The 22,417-nt window shown below is 26.0% G+C and overlaps 1 protein-coding gene across 4 annotated transcripts in view; it reads right to left on the reverse strand.

Moving 5' to 3' along the window:
- LOC123270369 (metabotropic glutamate receptor 2-like) overlaps positions 1-22,417 on the reverse strand; it is a 225,013-nt gene that overhangs the window by 118,739 nt on the left and 83,857 nt on the right. The window contains exons 1-2 of one of the 4 annotated variants that reach the window (XM_044736384.1): positions 19,696-19,725; positions 6,926-7,606 (exon numbers count right to left, since the gene is read on the reverse strand). The exons of 1 other annotated variant lie outside the window; for it this stretch is intronic. In XM_044736384.1, coding sequence (XP_044592319.1) covers positions 6,926-7,478 — 553 coding nt within the window. In that variant the 5' untranslated portion in view covers positions 7,479-7,606; positions 19,696-19,725. Of the gene's footprint in view, positions 1-6,925; positions 7,607-18,610; positions 18,828-18,962; positions 18,982-19,695; positions 19,726-22,417 lie in introns of those variants that run through there. 2 more of the 4 variants (XM_044736385.1, XM_044736383.1) reach the window with 2 other exon arrangements.

Here is a 22,417-nt window from a genome sequence, read left to right on the forward strand (position 1 = left end):
AAAATGACACAATATATAAATTGCGACTGTGGGCATTAAAAACAAATCTCCAATTCAAAATAATTATTTTCTTATTCTATTGTTAGATTTATTATTAGTCTATCAGACTAATGATGTTATCTATTTTATAATGTACACATAAATGAAACTTTTTTATATCATATCGTTTATTAAACATTATTTTGAATTTATTTGACAACGCCCAATTTAATAACACCTAATAACCTCAGAATTCGAAACTGACAGTTTCACTAAAGCCGCCATAATGTTTTGTTAGATCTCTAGTAAAACTGGCCAGTTACTAGACAGAAACTGGATATTACACTGGCCAGTTACTGGTTTAAGTCTAGTAAAACTGGCCAGTTACTGGCTAAAAACTTGATTTCATTTCTACTAGGGCTTCTAAAATGACAAACAGAATTATTTTGTTATTCATCCATATTATTATAAATATATGAGGACAATTAAGTTTCCAGTTTATTTATTTAAGGAAATAGGTTTTTTTTTTTGTCAAATTGAATTTCGTTAGAACAGTTTTGTATTTGTGGTTTTTCAAGGGTCATTTGCAATGACTGTTAATTTAATTTATTAGTTGAATATATTGTGATAAGTAATAAGTTATCGGAATACATTCAAAAGACCCCATTTAACACAAAATAAAATTTGTTTTCGTTTATTTATCTTTTCTTGTGCATATACGGTAGTGATTCCATGTCCAATATTTATTAATATAATCAAAAAAATAAGATGATTTTGTGACGACCATATTTTTATTTTACAAATAATTTTTATTTGTAATATAAGTTCTATTATTATTTTATTTCTATTATAATACTATTCTTATTTGTCATATACAATTATTGTTGGCAATATAAATTCGTTCTGTCGGATTTATTTATTAAATTATCAATGCTAAATCGTTAAAAACAAATATTAATCAGACTGCCAAAAATTTGTTATAGTCTCAGAACGATCCTGTCGAGGTGTGAGAGGTAAATATAGTTTAGCTCTCCGAGCTCAACGATGTAGAGTTGCAGGAGCCAAACGGTATTGTTACCATAAGAGAACGTTAACCTACTGGAACTTTTTACAACTAACTAACTACTATAGAGTTCCTATAGCAAAATTTTTTTCTCCATGTAAGAAAAATTTTGTGTACAGAATAGTTATATGATAAAATTGGTTTTTTTAGTGAAATTTAGTGTCATGTAAAGGTCTTCATTAGAATTTGTGCCTTTTCAAGATTTCATTTTATTCTCACTGATAGTCAATTTATTATGATAAGTATTTAGGCTGCAATAAAAAATTCTCTATTTCTAGAAACAGAATTAAGAAATAACCTTTTATTTTGTGAAATATTGACATTATTAAAGATATAAGCTCATCCCGATGTTACACTCAACGAGACCTTTCATTTGAGTACCCACATCAATTTTTCATATATTTATATATATTATATATATGTATATATGAAAAATATATCAAAAATGCATGTGGATACTCAAATGAAAAGTCTTGATGAGTATAACATCGGGATGAGCTTATATCTTTAAAAATTTTAATATTTAAAAATTTTGATATATATTTTATATTTACATATATAAAATTGATGTTTTTAAAGATATAAGCTCATTCTGACATTACACTCATCGAGAGCTTTCATTTGAGTACCCACATCAATTTTTTATCTATTTTATATATTTATATATATTATATATATGTATATATGAAAAATATATCAAAAATGCATGTGGGTACTCAAATGAAAGCTCTTGATAAGTGTAACATCGGGATGAGCTTATATCTTTAAAAATGTCAGTAGTTCTCATGATACAAGGTCATTTCTTGATTATTGACCAAAATAATTTATTTTTTATTTTTTTTTTTAAAATTGCCAATAAAAAAAATTAAAATTTGAAGCACAACTTCGTATAAAATCACAAAGTTTCGCATAAAAATTAAATTCTCTACAATCAAATATCAAACATTCAATTATCAAGCTTGGTGTATCAAAGCTAATCATCAAAGGTTTCCGCTCGTCCTTAGAAACGCGACGACACATTATTTCCAGGAATTCCGGCTGTAAATAATCCTGAAGGTAGATTTATGGTTTTCTCCAGGTGCATTATGATCACATTATTTCCTTACAGTCAGTTGTATTTATCACATTACAAATGTACAACAATTGGTAGCCGATCTGATAACCCGAACGGCGAACAAAGTCCAGGATCAGAGACAATAATTCTATTTATTCTATTACTCATAATTGCATTTCTTATCTCTCTTATTTCTTTTCTAAAACAATCTATAATTTACTATTATTATTATTATTATTATTATTATTATTATATTGTTGACCGCGTCTCGACTCAGACGATACCGAGCGAAAATAGAAAATTTTCTGTTATTTTTCTTAGCGCTTGTTTCCTCGAGGTATAGCTTTTATTAGATAAATTATTTTTTACTTTTATTTCAACTCAGTAACTTGGAAGAGAAAACTAGTTTATAAAATTTATTAATACTTTGTTTACTTTGTATAAATGTTTGAGCTTGTACCAATCGATCAATGCAACTTTTTATTACACGAGCAAATAATAATAATAATTAATGATGTGTGTGACAAATTGTTCTTGTGTTTGATTTATAATTTTTTTGCTGAAAAAAATAACATTAAAATACCAAAGAACGAATTTATATATTTTTTTTTTTTTTTTTCAAGATCAAGATCTCTAGTTTTTTTTGATTAATACTAGAGCGGTCACACCTCCGTGGTTTTCTTTAACGGGCACTCGAGGTAGGCGTTACCCAATGTGACCGCTCGGGGTAATAAATGATAATGGAATATTATTGACATTACAATCAGGGAATGCGGAGCAATTCAAAATAGTTAATTCGTAATTATTCATTAAATTTTACGGACTAATTAATTTATTTAAAGCTATTTAATTTATAATTCAACTGTAATTGAATCAAAATATCAGAGTAGTGTTTAATCTCGGAATCGGATTTATTAATTTTGTTTTTAATTAATATCTCCGTTTTCATCACCCGGGAATTTTGATTGTCATTATATTAAATTATTGATTTATTGAAACCTTATAGATCTCAAAATTCTATATTGTAGTCTCTTGTCGGAGATAATTGATAGAAAAATATCATTTTTCTTCTATTGTTCGGCGAAAAAAAATTTTTAATTTTAAAATAAATTTTGATATTGTAAACTTCGATTTTATTCTTAATTAACTATTACGCAAATTTGATAAAATTTTAGTATTTCAATTGACAGCTGTCAATTAAATTCAATCAATTTTTTGAGATAAAAAAAAATTGAAAATTTCGCAAATAATTGATACAAGTAGAATGATTATAATAATAATTTCTTCAAATTTCAATATAAAAAAGAAAGTTTTATAAAAAAAAATGTTCTAAAATTTGGATTTGAAATTGTTTTTTATAAACCATATTAAAATAATAATAATAAAATAAGACGAAAAATATCCTTTGAAATAAATACTTACATGTGTGAATTACATGTGTAAATATCAAGCCGCGAAAAACAGCGAAATTTAAAAAAAAGGTCAAAAATAAGGATATTTTTTTTATTTTTTGATACTAGCAACCTTGCAGTCACTATGTGATTGCTGTGATTTGTGAAGAATGAATAAATAAAATTTTGCTTTATTAAATAATTACTCTTGTTAAATTCCATTGTACTTTTTTAAATATTGATATTTTTTAAGATATAAGCTCATCTTGATGTTACACTTATCAAGAGCTTTCATTAGAGTACCCACTTGCATTTTTGATATATTTTTCATATATGAATATATATAAATATATAAAATATATAAAAAATTGATGTGGGTACTCAAATGAAAGGTCTCGATGAGTGTAACATTGGGATGAGCTTATATCTTTAAAAATGTCAATAGTTCACGAGGTACAAGGTCATTTCTTAATGATTGATATTTTTAAAGATATAAGCTCATATTGATGTTACACTCATCAAGAGCTCTCATTTGAGTACCCACTTGCATTTTTGATATATTTTTTATATATACATATATATAATATATATAAATATATGAAAAATGGATGTGGGTACTCAAATGAAAGGTCTTGATGAGTATAATGTCAAGATGAGCTTATATCTTTAAAAATGTCAATAGTTCTCAAGATACAAAGTCATTTCTTAATAATTTATCAAGATACTTAATAATTATCAAGACTTTTTCAATAATACAAAATTTAACCAAAAAAACCCATTTTATCACATAAAATTTGTATTTTGAAACTTAACTCTCCGCTAATGAGAAAATTTAGCGACCGTGCGCCACCAGTCGGATGTTTGAAACACTATTTTATAAGTTACTTTATCAGAACAATTTTTTAATTTAATTAATAAATTACTTATATTTTAAATCTCAACTCTCTACAAGTGAAAAAATTTAACGACCGTGCGCCACCTGTTGGAAATTTTTGGTAGTATTTTTTTTTTTTTTTTAATTATAATAGATATTTCTGACAAATGAGAACTATTTTCTTTAATTAATAATAAAAAAATTTTTTTTGCTGAATATCCCAGATGTTTTACAATAAAAAATAAGTAAAAAGTTTAAAATTTAAAATTTCCACCGGAATAAATAAGGATTTACACGCGTAATATTTATCTCCATAATTCTGTAATTTTTAATATAAAGCGCCTTCATGAATAATTCCGCAACCAGAAGGCCAGTAAATGAAAACCTAAATAATAAAATCGTTAATCCATATTTTTTCTCCAACATTGTTATATATTTATAGAAGGTTCGCTCTGATAAAGCAATCACTTCAACCCCGAGAACGTTTTTTTAATCTATCACATCTCTGAAGCGGTTTGCAGCACAATAGATCGATTTTACAAATAAATTTGCTCCTCCAATAACCGTCAGGAAAAGAGACAACAAAATAAAATTAGAAGCACTATTCCCTTTTGTCGCGGAAAAAAAAAACACAAATTATTTTCCCAGACTCGGAAGCCTTAAACCTCAACCACTTTAATCACAATGGGTTGCGGAAATCTAAAAGTGCTTGTCTTGAACACTCATTCGATGACAAAAGGTTCAAAGTAGTCTCAATTATAAATATTAACCTTTTTGAACAATTCAATTTAGATTAGAAAAAAAAATAAAATAATTGAATATTTGTAATTATTAATTAAAAAAATATTTTAAACAATTTAATAAAAAACTAGCAATCTTGCAGTTACTTTGTGACTGCCCTGACTTGTAAAATATAAATTAATAAAATTTTGCTTGATTAAATAATGACTATTGTTAAATTGCACTGTACATTTTTAAATATTGACATTTTTGAAAATATAAGCTCATCCTGGTGTTATACTTATCGAGACTTTTCATTTGAGTACCCACATCAATTTTTCATATTTTTATATATATTATATATATGTATATATGAAAAATATATGAAAAATTGATGTGGGTATTCAAATGAAAGCTCTTGATAAGTGTAACATCGAGATGAGCTTATATTTTTAAAAATGGCAATAGTTGACAAGTTACAAGGTCATTTCTTAATTATTGAAATTTTTAAAGATATAAGCTTATTTTGATATTAGACACACCAAGAGCTTTCATTTGAGTACCCACATCAATTTTTCATATATTTCATATATTTATGTATTATACATATATGTATATATGAAAAATATATCAAAAAAGCATGTGGGTACTCAAATGAAAGCTCTTGATGAGTCTAACATCGGGATGAGTTTATTTATTATATATCTTTGTTTATTATATCTTTGAAAACTTCAATAGTTAAGAAAGTACAGGGCATTTTAACAAATATCTTGTAAAATATTGACATTTTCAAAGATATAAGTTCATTTTGACATTACGCTCATCGAGACCTTTCATTTGAGTACCCACATCAATTTTTCATATATTTCATATATTTATATCTATTATATATATATGGATATATGAAAAATATATCAAAAATGCATGTGGGTACTTAAATTAAAGCTTTTAATGAGTGTATCATCAGGATGAGCTTATATCTTTAAAATATGTTATATATAGGTATATTGAAAAATATATAAAAATTTAATATATTATTAAATTAAAAAAAAAATCATTTTTAAAAAATTGCATTTTTTTGCCATTATCCATTTGTTATAAATTTCTTTAAAATTATTAAATATGAGCTAAATTAATTCTCATTAATTAAAAAATGACCTTGTATCTTGTGAATTAATAACATTTTTAAGGATATTAGCTCATCTTGATGTTACACTCATGGAGACCTTTTATTTGAGTACCCACATCAATTTCTCATATATTTATATATACTATATATATGTATGTATGAATGTATGAATATATGTATGTAAGTATGTATGTATGAAAAATATATTAAAAAAGCATGTGGGTACTCAAATGAAAGCTCTTGATGAGTGTAACATCGGGATTAGCTTATATTAAAAAAAAAATCAATATTTAAGAATGTACGATGCAATTTAACAAAAATCATTATTCAATAAAGCAAAATTTTATTTATATATAGTTCACAAGTCATTGCAGTCACGAAGTGACTGCAAAATTTCTATTTTTCGAATTAAATAAAAAAAATTGTTCTGATACGGTAATTTTAATAATAGTGTCTCAGACATCCGCCAGGTGGCGCATGGTCGTTGAATTTTCTTACTAGTACAAAATTAATTTTTATAAGTTATATAATAAATAAATTATTTTAGCTGACGCATTAATAAATATAACTTTATATAAAAATTTTTCTACGAAAAAAATTATGACTAAGTTGGCACCCAATTCTGGGCTAACAAATGAAATGTCCAAGACATACTGGATCAATTTAATCTAAAATCTCAATCTGTTATCGGAGATACAAAGAGCAGAATACTGACCTTTAATAAAATCGACTGCCATTTCCAGACCATATGTGTCTTTATCGCAGTCATCTAGTATGTGAGCGCCAATCTTGACACCGGGTACCGTCCCGTTGTTATTAACCCAGTCGAGGGTGTAAAGCATCGCCTCAAGTGCTTGTATACCACCCTGAGGCATCACTGGTCCGCACGTAATAGAGTCCTCTCTCTCGTGGACCATCATCAGTCCTCCCAAAAGGAGGTCTCCCTCGACAACCGCCTCCTTTTTAATGGGCCAGCTGACTGCCCCTCGAGGACTCTGCTCTATCGACCGGAAAAGCCGCTCGCTGTGACGAATAACGTGATGAGTTATCGGGTTTTCAAGGTAGAAGTGTCGTCCATCTTCGAAGATCCTCCTCTGGAGGCCCTCCGACATTATCGACGGAAAGTAGTCGGCAAAGATGTCCTCGTGGAGCGTCTCATTGCCGAGAAAATTGTGTCTCTTGATTTTTGAGATCCAGTTTGTTCTGCAGTAGAAGCCTTTTGGAAGGCAAAGACAGCCGAGAAACAACACCAGGAGGATACACTTCATGACGTCATAGTTATGCGATGCTTCATTGGACTATTTTTTCACTCCGAGGCCTTAAGGCTTGTTTTTATCGAATTAGTTCTTTTTATTGTTGGATTTAAAGATTGAGTTCTCATTTTTAGGATTTAGTTCTATTTAATAAAATTTAGTAATAGTTACTAAATCATTTATTTCCACTAAATATTTAGTAGTATTTAACAAATGATTTATTGCTTCGCAATAAATCGTTTATTGGTTAAACAAATTAATTTTTTAACTTATTTTACCGTATAACCTAACTTTTAACTCAAAATAATTAAAATAAATAATTTTAAGTAAAAATACAAGATATAAAGAAAATAATCTCATTAAATTATCATTTTTCATTTGAGACATTTATAAAATTTAAAATAAACAAGTTTTTAACATATCAATAATAGACTAATTGAACAAATTTAAACTAAACTCCACTGAGAAATTACATATAAGCCATTTGGGAGGATGTGGGTTTTCAAAGGGAAGATAAATCTCCCAAAATCGAGCTCAATAAAATAATCTAAGTCAGTTAATAGGTTATGTATGACATTGGAATTAAAGCATCGCCATCTACCGACAATACTTACCAAACAAATATTTAGTAACTACTACTAAATATTATCCGAACAAAAACAGTTTCACTGTAAAAAAATCGCGCCAAGTCCACGTTCATAAGACTATTAAGAAAAAAAAAATTTTTTTTTTTCTTTACAAAAAGATATAAAATAGAAAAATTAAAAAATCCAAGTAACCGATATGATTGTATATGATTTTCGAAAATTAAAAAAAATTTTGTTGTAAATTTAAAAATTAAAAAAAAAATTTGGAACGTATTTAGTGTGCGCGGTTGCAAAATATTTTACTTTTAATGAAATTCGTAAAATCTATTTACTAGGACTTAAAAAAAATTGAAATACACAATGACGCACACCAAGTACGTTCCAAAATTTTTTTCTTAATTTTTAAATTTATAACACAATTTTTTTTAATTCCCGAAAATCATAAACAATCATATCGGTTACTTGGATTTTTTAATTTTTTTATTTTATATATTTTCGTAAAGAAAAAAACAAATTTTTTTTTTCTTAATAGTCTTATGAACGTGGACTTGGCGCGATTTTTTTACAGTGAAACTGTTTTTGTTCGGATTTCAGTATTTTTTGTAATTATAATAAAAATTTACAATTGGTACCAACTTAAATCTCGCGTTGGTTGCATTTTTTATAGCAAACTATCCCCTTGAAACTACAGTTTATGTAAAAATCATTCCAGCGCACCCTAGCGGGTGTAGATGCAAGTTGTGAAATATCTTTTTTTAACTGTAGTTTCCCATCTAATGAAGGATTACTATGAATTGTCGAATTATTTAGTCTGTGGCAGATCACTTTGCCCATCGAAAAAAAGTCAGGATCGAAATTTTTGCGTTGCTATACTTTGTGCTGATTAAATTTAATAATTTCAATTAGATTAATTGTTATAAGTGAATATAATTAATTAATAACAGTCAAATAAAGTATGAATTACTGTTATAATATACAATTTAGGAAAAAAAAGTACCATAGAATTAAATAAAATTTTGCAACCTCAAAATACCGTTCTGCTTACAGTTAACACAGTCGGTAGTCTGGCGCTCCGTTTACAGCAGATTTGAACGGAACTTGGCGCCAGATTCTACCGAATCTATGGATTTGGTGGAAACAAATATTTATTTTGATATAATAAGGCTTTGTTTATATTAATATAATTTATTTAGAATGGAAAAATAATTTATTAAACTGTAACAAATAATATTGACGAGTCAATATTTTTCTCTCCCAAATAAATGACTAAAAATAATTACTAAATCAGTTTATTACTCCGTATTAAATCCTTCTAGTGCAAATTTGCTGATTTTCCGCTAATTGAATTTATTTTTAATAACCAAAACTATCACTAACAGTAATGAGATAAAGTTAGAAATTTTTAACAAGAGCAACTTTATTTATTATTCGATAACCTATTGTGCGAAATATTGAACCATTCGTTCCGGTGCATAACTTTTAGTTTTGATTATTGTTTTCCTCAACAAGATCGAGACTATAAGAATATAAAATTGCAGCGCTACTTTAATGAAATAGTTTTCCGGGTATTTTATATTATGGAAAACTTCTAGGATATTTTATTCTCGAATTGATGCTAAGAATTTTTTAATATTCGAATCTTTCATATAAAATTTTCATATCTGACCTTTTAAAAAAATTTTTTTTCATAAATAGTAAATTAATAAATTCATTTCCGATAAACTACTCATGTTCATTGATCCAAAATATTTTCTTTTGTTGATAATAAAGTACTTATCTGTCAATAAAAAAAATCTGAATAGCCGACAAATCACATGTTTTTGAATTAATATATCGACAAATAAAAGAGTTTTTCATCACGTTATCGTTGAATGCAGTTTGAGTTGCTTTCAAAAAAAAAAAAAAAAAAAAAAAAAATGCGGCTATAGAGAATTTATTTGATCGTTCTACCGTATTAATATTTCCGGGCTAATGGATATCTATAACGTTGCTCATAATTGTTAGAAATATAAAAAAGCTTCTCAAAAACGGAAACTACACTGATAGAAAAATTTGTTTATATTCAATAAGCTTTTATAACCGTTAATAAAAAATATTTAATAAAATTTAAGAAACTAAATAATTGTCTTCAAATAAATTAAATTATGAATACACGGAGAGAATTTTATGTTAACGGTAACCATCCCTATTTTGTAGCTTCTACTATCCAGGATGATTATTAACTTTTACAAAGTTAAGATGATAAATGCAACTATCCGGCGATTGTAATTAGTACAATCAGTATATATTAATTCCCACAATTATGATGATACGGTTTATCATCTAGATGGTATTTTTTATCATCGTAGATAGTTAAAATCATCATGATTGCAATCATAAAAAAAATAAACAGGAAGTATAAAAAACTAAATTTTTTTCGATTTTAGAGTCAGAATATAATAGCATTCTAATGTTTGACATAAGAGTGAGTATTGAAAAAAGTATATCTATATCATTAAGAGAATAACAAAAATTTTGTCTCCAGGATAGTCATATGATAAAATCGGTTTTTTTTTTTGTGAAATTCAGTGTCATTGCAAAGGTCTTGACTTGAATTTCCGCCTTTTCAAGGTTTCATATCATTCTCATCGATAGTCAATTTATCATGATAAGTATTTAGGCTGCATTCGAAAATGCTCCATTTTTAGACACATAATTAATAAATGATCTTGTATCTTGTTAACTATTGACATTTTTAAAGATATAAGCTCATCCCGACATTACACTCATCGAGACCTTTCATTTGAGTACCCACATCAATTTTTCATATATTTTATATATTTATATATATATTATATATATGTATATATGAAAAATATATCAAAATGCATGTGGGTACTTGAATGAAAGCTCTTGGTGAGTGTGACATCAGGATGAGCTTATATATTAAAAATGTCAATAATTAAGAAATGACCTTTTATCTTGTTAACTATTGACATTTTTAAAGATATAAGCTCATCCCGACATTACACTCATCAAGACCTTTTATTTGAGTACCCACATCAATTTTTCATATATTTTATATTTATATATATATATATATATATATATATATATATATATATATATATTTATATATATATTATATATATGTATATATGAAAAATATATCAAAATGCATGTGGGTACTTGAATGAAAGCTCTTGGTGAGTGTGACATCAGGATGAGCTTATATATTAAAAATGTCAATAATTAAGAAATGACCTTTTATCTTGTTAACTATTGACATTTTTAAAGATATAAGCTCATCCCGACATTACACTCATCAAGACCTTTTATTTGAGTACCCACATCAATTTTTCATATATTTTATATATTTATATATATATTATATATATGTATATATGAAAAATATATCAAAATGCATGTGGGTACTTGAATGAAAGCTCTTGGTGAGTGTGACATCAGGATGAGCTTATATATTTAAAAATGTCACTAATTAAGAACTGACATTGCTATCTTGTCAATTATTCACATTTTTAAAGATATAAGCTCATCCCGACATTACACTCATCGAGACCTTTCATTTGAGTACCCACATCAATTTTTCATATATTTCATATATTTATATATATTATATATATGTATACATCAAAAATATATAAAAAATGCATCTGGGTACTCAAATGAAAGCTCTTGATGAGTGTAATCTCAAGATGAGTTTATATCTTTAAAAATATCAATAATTTAGCAATGACCTTGTATCTTGTAGACTATTGACATTTTTAAAGATATTAATTCACCCAGACATTACACTCATCGAAACCTTTCATTTGAGTCCCCACATCAATTTTTCATATATTTTGTATATTTATATATATAAGTATATAAAATATATGCTTATATCTTCAAAAATGTCAATATTTGAGAAAGTACAGTGCAATTTAACGAAAGTCATTATTTAATAAAGCGAAATTTTTGTTTATTTATAATTCACAAGTCACGGTAGTCACATACTGACTAATCATATTACTAGCTGCGATGATAATAATTACCATCATGATTGTAGAATTTACAATCAACATGATTTTATCGGTTAACATATATTATGATTAAGTTTACCATCTTTAAGTTACCAGCCAGATGGTAATAATTATTATCCAGATGGTAAATGTAACTATCTGGATGGTTCAGTTAACAGTTTAGATAGTTCTTGCAATCATTCATACTAAGAAGCCTGTTTCTACAATAAACGGATAGTTGTATTTACCATTAAATTCTCTCCATGTAGTTAATAAATCCTTCTATTAGTGTACAATTTATTTTAACGATTTACTAATTATTTCCTCACCATGAGGGCAGAGTGTAAATTTTGCGCAATTGGAGCAGACATACGTCAACAAGCGGTCAAAACTATTGTTGGGACTAGAAGCTCCTTAATAGATTCATGGCGTTAGTTACAATCCGCCTCCGATTGTTATCGGGTTAATGCCGCGATCGCTGAACTGTTTTGGCTTTGTGGGTATTATTATCGGACCACATCCAAGTTTATGCTCGCCCGAAGGTTAACATTACCGATCGATCCTGTCTTTAGTTGAAACTATCTCATATCGTGAGTAATGAAATTTATGGAACCTTACTAATGTAACCTAACTTACAGTCAATTGGTCAGAATGGGTTAGCTTTAATTTTAAGGAGGTATTCTGAGCTAGAAGCTTAAATTTCAGGTAATTTTTGAAAGCAATATTTTTACTAATTTTTTTATAAGTTAATTAATATTTCAAGAATACAGAAAAAAAATTCAAAATTCAAAAAGTTAGCTAATAAAAGGGGTTTATAAAAATTGGCACGCGACCATACCGACGATTACAACCCTTAACCGGGAAAAAAAAGATTATTAATTTAGAGTAATGCTATACTAAAAAAAAGTTGAAAAAAATTTTTTTTCACAAAAAAAACTGCCTGAATTAATTTTTGTACCACTTTTTTTGAGTTTCCGAATTTTTAAAAAATAGTAAATATTCAAATTTGGAGGTGAGGATAGTTGAGGCGATAGAGAAGTCTATAAAGAAGACTTACACCAAATTTCAAGTAATTCGATTCTGTAAAACTTAAGAAATCGTGGGTTGAGTTTTAAACAAGACAGGTTCAAGAAAAACGCGTTTAAAGTTTCTTGTAAAAATTTTCGCAGTCTAGTTCCGGCCGGGCCGGTTTGGATGCCGCGTCAGCAAATCAGCCATTTCTCCGAAAATAATTTGAATTTTCTAAATTACGAATTGTGTTTTTATTTATTTAATTAGTTAATTTTGTATTAGAAAATATTTTTTTAAAATTGAAAATTGATTAATAATTTTTTCTAGAAGGATAAAATTGATGATTTTTATGGAAAAATTAATTATTTTAAAAATAATAACAATGTTAGTGATAAAGTATTTATTTTCACCAAAATTGCTCTCAAAATTTATGTTAATAATTTTTTGAACAATTTTAAATTAATAAAAGATTTTTAATTAATTTAAAAAAATTTAGAATTAGAAAAATGATAAAAATTACATCAATTACTGAGCTAAAAATTGCGTCAGCAAATCAGCAATTTCTCCGAAAATAATTTGAATTTTCTAAATTACAGATTGTGTTTTTATCCATTTAAATAGTTATTTTTGTATTAGAAAATATTTTTTTAAAATTGAAAATTGATTAATAATTTTTTCTAGAAGGATAAAATTGATGATTTTTATGGAAAAATTAATTATTTTAAAAATTATAACAATGTTAGTGATAAAATATTTATTTTCACCAAAATTGCTCTCAAAATTTATGTTAATAATTTTTTGAACAATTTTAAATTAATAAAAGATTTTTAATTAATTTAAAAAAATTTAGAATTAGAAAAATGATAAAAATTACATCAATTACTGAGCTAAAAATTGCGTCAGCAAATCAGCAATTTCTCCGAAAATAATTTGAATTTTCTAAATTACAGATTGTGTTTTTATTTATTTAATTAGTTATTTTTCTTTAGAAAATATTTTTTTAAAATTGAAAATTGATTAATAATTTTTTCTAGAAGGATAAAATTGATGATTTTTATGGAAAAATTAATTATTTTAAAAATAATAACAATGTTAGTGATAGAATATTTATTTTCACCAAAATCGCTATCAAAATTTATGTTAATAATTTTTTGAACAATTTTAAATTAATAAAAGATTTTTAATTAATTTAAAAAAATTTAGAATTAGAAAAATTATAAAAATTACATTGGTTGGCTAAAAATTGTGTCAGAAAATACAAAAAAAAATCAATTTTTTCAAATTTCTAGACCAGAATACTCAATTTAGAGACTTGAAACTCTAATTAGGCTGAAAAATAGCGATCAGATTTTTATGTTAAAAAGCTTTTACAATCTTTCGAGTCAGCCCTATCATGGCAACTGGATTATCGAACTGCTGTATATTTACATAAGACCGTCAGAATATCTAGTACCCTAAAAAAGCTCCAGAGTTGATAATAATAACGTAATTTTATTTTTTAGTGGATATATATTTTATAAAGTTATTTTTCAGTAAGCATTCTTTCATTATTTAAGACAAATTAAATTATGGAGATGAGCAGCAAGATTTAATAATGGTAATTAATAAATAATACACCGGAAAGTAATTAAAAATTAAATTACCGGGCTTGAATTTTATTTTGTTTACTTTCTTTATTAAAAATGAATATTTTTTACTAAAAAAAATAATTATCTTAATTCTTAATTATATTTCGAAAAATTAATGCTAAAAATAAGCTTTTAATGCATAAAAATAATAATTGGTTGTACTATACAAGAGAGAAGGTGGAGCTCCGCTCCTACATAATCGCAATCACCATAAAAATGTTATTAATCAATAACTAATAAATGCAACGTCAGGAAAAATTAATTTTTTTCAATGTATTGGTAATTATCATCTCTTATAGAAGTTTAATTTAATTTTATTATAATTATCAATTAATATGCATTAAGATGATTGCGTAGGTAGTAATACAAACTACCAAGTTGACGCTTGATGTACACCCGAGTTATAAAGTTATAATGAGGTTTCGATGGCAACTAAAATTTACTTAAATATTATTGAGGATGTCAAGAGTCATAACTTTTTTATTTTCATTAATTCATTTTTGTTGACTTTAAAATTAATTTAAATTAAGACGAAAAAAATTATGTTGATTAAGATGTGTTTCTCTTTGAGCTAAACATTCCAAGCTATCTGTTGTATTTTATGGTAATTAGTTCTTGCGGTTTAATTAACAGTCAAAGTATTGCGGAAAATATTAACAATCTAAATTATTTTAGATAGAATTTAATAATGCAGAGTTGTTGCTCCAGTCTTTGGTATTTAATCTAATTAATTTACAATTGAACACTCCCTATAATGTAAACTCAGGACAATTTTTTGACGATAAATTCTCTGGATAGCTCAGAGAAATAGAATGTCAAGGCGATGCACTTTTTCGATCGTGCCGAAACTTTTTGTAATTAAAGATAATAAAGTGAGTTTAATTGCTTTGAAAATAAACTTTTAAATACACTGATAGAAGGATTTAGTACGGAGTAATAAACTGATTTAATTATTATTTTTAGTCATTTATTTGGGAGAGAAAAATATTGACTCGTTAATATTATTTGTTACAGCTTAATAAATTATTTTTCCATTCTAAATAAATTATATTAATATAATAGTATATTACACACCTAGGGAAGTAAAGTAAGAATGTCTCAGATCACATGTAATTGTTGGCCGAGGCGAAGCCGAGGTCAACAAACATGTGATCTGAGGCTTTATTTACTTCCCCGAGGAGTGTATACTATTTTTTGTCCGACGAAGGCGGAAAGCGGCAACTTAGTTTAGCGCAGCGGGACGAAAGTTGCCACTTTCCGCCCGGAGGGCAAAACAAAGTTTTAGTATATCAAAATAAATATTTGTTTCCACCAAATAATATTTAGTAGTAGTTACTAAATATTTGTTTGGTAAGTATTGTCGGTAGATGGCGATGCTTTAATTCCAATGTCATACATAACCTATTAACTGACTTAGATTATTTTATTGAGCTCGATTTTGGGAGATTTATCTTCCCTTTGAAAACAAACATACTACCAAATGGCATATATGTAATTTCTCAATGGAGTTTAGTTTAAATTTGTTCAATTAGTCTATTAGTAATATGATAAAAAATTGTTTAAATTTAAATTTTATAAATGTCTCACATAAAAAATGATAATTTAATGAGATTATTTTCTTTATATCTTGTATTTTTACTTAAAATTATTTATTTTAATTATTTTGATTTATTTTGAATTAAAAGTTAGGTTATACGGTGAAGTTAGTTAAAAAATTAATTTGTTTAACCAATAAACGATTTATTGCGAAGCAATAAATCATTTTTTAAATACTAAATATTTATTTGGTGGCAATGGGCTTTCATAAATGATTTAGTAACTATTACTAAATTTTATTAAATAAAACTAAATCCTTCTATCAGTGTACGGAGTAATTAACTGATTTAGTAACAAAATTTTCAGTCATTTATTTAGGAGAAAAAAATATTGACCCATCAATATTATTTGTTACAGTTTAATAAATTATTTTTTTATTCTAAATAAATTATATTAATATAAACAAAGCCTTATTATATCAAAATAAATATTTGTTTCCACCAAATAATATTTAGTAGTAGTTACTAAATATTTGTTTGGTAAGTATTGTCGGTAGATGGCGATGCTTTAATTCCAATGTCATACATAACCTATTAACTGACTTAGATTATTTTATTGAGCTCGATTTTGGGAGATTTATCTTCCCTTTGAAAACACACATCCTCCCAAATGGCTTATATGTAATTTCTCAGTGGAGTTTAGTTTAAATTTGTTCAATTAGTCAATTATTGATATGTTAAAAACTTGTTTAAATTTAAATTTTATAAATGTCTCAAATAAAGAATGATAATTTAATGAGATTATTTTCTTTATATCTTGTATTTCTACTTAAAATTATTTATTTTAATTATTTTGATTTATTTTGAGTTAAAAGTTAGGTTATACGATAATATTAGTTAGAAAATTAATTTGTTTAACCAATAAACGATTTATTGCGAAGCAATAAATCATTTGTTAAATACTAAATATTTATTTGGTTATGGACTTTAATAAATGATTTAGTAACTATTACTCAATCTTATTAAATAGAACTAAATTATTCTATCAATGTACGGAATAATAAACTGATTTAGTAACAAAATTTTTAGTTATTTATGTGGGAGAAAAAAATATTGACCCATCAATATTATTTGTTACAGTTTAATAAATTATTTTTTTACTCTAAATAAATAATATTAATATAAACAAACCCTTTTTACTATAAATAACGAATTTTTGATATTATGACTAAAATATTGATTCTACAGAAAATTTTTTTAAACAAAAGTTGAAAATTTAATTTTATAAAAAAAATGTCTATGTTATTTCCTTAGGATCAATAATTTCGTCATTATTTTAAAAGTAACATTTATAATTATTACAAAAAAATTATGACCTTTTATTATGAATCTTAATTTCGGAATTACATTGAAAATTTCGGTTTTTTTTTAAATCATAACATTTTTTTTATAAAATTAAATATTGAACAATTTTTGTTTAAAAAATTTTTTATAAGACCAATATTTTCGCTGTGATATTAAAAATTTTAACCAATTATTTTAAAATTCCTGCACTGATAGAAAGATTTAGTACGGAGTAATCAACTAATTAGCAACAAAATTTTGTCATTTATTTGGGAGAAAAAAATATTGACCCATCAATATTATTTTTTACAATTTAATAAATTATTTTTTTATTCTAAATAAATTACATTAATATAAACAAAGCCTTATTATATCAAAATAAATATTTGTTTGGTAAGTATTGTCGGTAGATGGCGTTGCTTTAATTCCAATGTCATACATAACCTATTAACTGACTCAGATTATTTTATTGAGCTCGATTTTGAGAGATTTATCTTCTCTTTGAAAACAAACATACTCCCAAATGGCTTATATGTAATTTCTCAGTGGAGTTTAGTTTAAATTTGTTCAATTAGTCTATTAGTGATATGTTAAAAACTTGTTTAATTTAAAATTTTATAAATGTTTCAAATAAAAAATGATAATTTAATGAGATTATTTTCTTTATATCTCATATTTTTACTTAAAATTATTTATTTTAATTATTTTGATTTATTTTGAATTAAAAGTTAGGTTATACGGTGAAATTAGTTAAAAAATCAATTTGTTTAACCAATAAATGATTTATTGCGAAGCAATAAATCATTTGTTAAATACTAAATATTTATTTGGTTATGAGTTTTTATAAATGATTTAGTAACTATTACTAAATCTTTTTAAATAGAACTAAATCATATTAATAATTGTCTTAATGGTCGGAAAAATTTATTAACGAATGCTGAATTGTAAGAAATTTAATGTCATAATCAAGGCTAAAAAAATCTACTGGATAATTGGAATTGCCATTGAATAATTCATAAATTCTTTATAAATACATCGTACCTTTTGTATGCAAAATCATACAAGACTATAATTTAGTTTTTCATTTCCCCTATGTATTAATTTAAATATGTATATGCATACTGAAAATAATTTCACCGGTGATGTATACTACATACTACAAGGAATCACGAAGGTGAACAAGAACGCTGATCGAATTCACGTCGGGTATGATAACAACCCTTATAGAGTGCAAGTTCATTTCTCCGGGAAATATGAGTACTCTACACACTATTAAAAAATTTTTTGTAAATTTTATTCGCTTAGGAAAATATTTCGAGCACTTTTATTATTTTTTAAATTATTCATAAATATTTTTTTATTAAATTTCAAGGTTTGATTTTATTTTTATTACCTTTAAAAATTTTTTTTTTCATTAATTAAGGAAGTTCGAGCGAAACTGATGAGTCAAAATAATGTTAAAATTTTTTTAAATTTTTAGTCTTCCCAATATTCGTCAAAATTCTTTATTTTAATTTAAAATAATTTAAACAATTTCATAATTGATGATTTTTACTGATTTAATAAAGTAAAGTAATAAAATGACTTTGGTATTTATTACTTGCCGGAATAAATAAACAGATTTGGCAATAGCGCGCTTGATTGTACCCATAACCTGAGACGTGGATGAGTGTGTGAGTAAAACATTTCTCTCTCTGTAACTATATTTCTATCCTTTTGTTTTTTCTCAGCTGTTGACGCGACGTTGCCAAATCTTTATTCGAATAAATAGCTGACGATAAACGAGTTACAAACATAAAATTTAACTTTAAATATTTCAAAAATTATATCGGTAATGTATTATTATTAAATTGTTTTTATATTTTGCAATAATCCAAGTTTTGCGTGTATAGTTTTTTATCCGTTAAAGTTGGGAGGTTAATATTGAAAAAAATAATTAAAGTCTCGACAAAACGTTTGTCCGCCATAAGAGCCCGTGTATAAGGAGTTAAAATATGTGATTTTAAAAATTTAATATCTAAGTAACTAAACGGTGAATCTTTTTTAAATTTTGGGATTAGATAAATCACGTATTTATTTATACGTATACTTAATTTCAAAGCTCAAAATTGGAAATTATTTTTTACATTAGATTCGCTCGAACTTCCTTATACCGTAGAAAATTTTGATAAAAATTTTCAAAGTTGTAAATTATTTTTTTACACTAAAAAAAAGTTCACTACAAAAAAAAAATAAATCACAATTTTTTACTGCGTAAAAAAAAGGTTAAAGTTTTTTTTATTTATTTAAAATAAATAAATTTAAAAGAACGACGATCTTTCCCGGAAGTCTCGTAATATTACGAGAACATACGAGAGCAGAGGTGAGTGAAAAGGAAACGCGCGGCTCTGTGCCAGAGCAGTCACTGAAGGTTGTTACCGTAACCGTTGAATATTATGAAGCTACCGCTAGTGGTACTTCCACCACTATTCTATCCACCACCTCAACTTCCACCTACTACCTTTGCTCAAACAACATCAACCCCTCTTGCTCCTGCTCTAGTCTCACTTCAATTGCTATCCCATAGATTTAGCGGTCCTACCGCGCAACTCCCCGCTATTATTGTCGCGTGATTCAAGTTAGCGACGGGATATCCCATCACACCTTCAAACTTTATTTTCGAGCTTTCAGTTTAAAGTCTTCACTTTCTAGTTTTTACTGAGATTTATAAGCTTTGCTCATTAATTATAATTATATCATCGTAAAATGATAATTATCTGGGAAAAGTTACACCAAGAGCTGTAGTTGAGTTTTTTTTTTTTATTTTTTTTTTTTTTTTTTCTCAACAAGAAGGGTTGAAGATATTATGAGCTAGAGGAAATGAAATTAGAGTTTTCTGGTAGAGATAAATTATTTTGGTTAATTATTTTTCGAGGGATGCTAAGAAAATATTTAATTGGATAATAATTTTTAAAATAATTTAGAGTCAAGTAGTAAAATCGGTTTTTGGTCGGGCGGGACTATAAATTGTTTTATTTTTTATATTTCTATTATTTTAATAATTTATATTATTATGAGAATAAGAAAAATTTTGTATTTTTCAAGGTTTTAGATAATTTTCACCGATATTCAATTTATTATGATTATTTAAGCTACATTCGACAATTATCTCTAGATACATAATTAAGAAATGACCTTGTATCTTGTGAACTATTGACATTTTTAAAGATATAAGCTCATCTTGATATTACACTCATCGAGACTTTTCATTTGAGTACCCACATCAATTTTTCATATATTTATATATATTACATATATGTATATATGAAAAATATACCAAAAATACATGTGGGTACTCAAATGAAAGCTCTTGATGAGTGTAACATCAAGATGAGCTTATATTTTTGAAATATATATTATATACATGTATATATGAAAAATATATCATAATTTAATGTTTTTAAATTGAAAAAAAAATTGCATTTTTTAAAAAATTTTCTTTTGCCATTATTTATTTGTTATAAATTTTTAAAAATTAATAAGTATATGCTTAATTAATTTTCATTAATTAAAAAATGACCTTGTATCTGGTAAACTATTGACATTTTTAAAGATATAAGCTCATCTTGATATTACACTCATCGAGACCTTTCATTTGAGTACCCACATCAATTTTTCATATATTTATATATATTATATATATGTATATATGAAAAATATACCAAAAATGCATGTGGGTACTCAAATGAAAGCTCTTGATGAGTGTAACATCGAGATGAGCTTATATCTTCAAAAATGTCAATAGTTTACCAGATACAAGGTCATTTCTCTATTATGTATCTAGACACAGAGCATTTTCGAATGCAGCCTAAATTCTTATTATAATTTTCCTTATTCTCTTAATAATATAGATTATTATTATTATTATTATTATTATTATTATTATTATTATTATTATTATTATTATGATTTAATTATTATTGTTGTTTTAACTATTATTGTCGACAACATGAAAATCATGTGGCTGCCCTAATTTTTTTTTTTCGTGTAAGGTAAAAGCCCCAATAGATGATCATGTACTAGTATATGATCACTCCATGTATTTGTATACCTATATTTATGAATATAGATATACAAATACATGGAGTGATCATATACTGGTACCTGATCATCTATTGGGACTTTTACCTTATATATTATAGGAATTATTTAGAACTCACTCCGCACGAAGATTTTATCTTTATTTTATTTTGAGAATGATTCCCATAATAGTATAAAAATGATTCCTATAATATTCTAGGAATCCTTCCTATACCATTATGGGAATAGTTCCCATAATGATATAGAAACCATTACTATATCATTATGGGAATATTTCCCATAATATTATGGGAATAGTTCCTATAATTGTATAGAAATCATTCCTATAATTATAGTAACCATTCCTATACCATTATGGTATATGAACATTGACTTATGAACGTTCATTTCTATTGTCTGCGATAAGATGCTGGAATCAGCTTCCAGATAATCTTGTTGTGTTGGGCACATTTCAGAAATTCAGGCTTGCAAGTTTTCAATGGCATTCTGAGAGAGATGCTTAAGAGTGTAAAATTGTGGTGATATATAACTGTTCAAATGTTGCGAAGAGTCAATGTTAATCAATGTTAATCTATGTTAATCAATGCTAACTAATAATAATAACTAATGGCAATTACTGACAATTTAAGCTAATCATTTTTGAATTTAGTCTTTTTGTTGTTTGCTTACCATTTTACTTATGTATTATTATTATTATTATTTTTATTAATATGATTATTATTATATAATGTACTCATTATAAATGTATTTGATTGTATGGCCCTTAGG

This window comes from Cotesia glomerata, linkage group LG8, assembly GCF_020080835.1.
Source record: "Cotesia glomerata isolate CgM1 linkage group LG8, MPM_Cglom_v2.3, whole genome shotgun sequence".
NCBI classification, from domain to species: Eukaryota; Metazoa; Arthropoda; class Insecta; order Hymenoptera; family Braconidae; genus Cotesia; species Cotesia glomerata.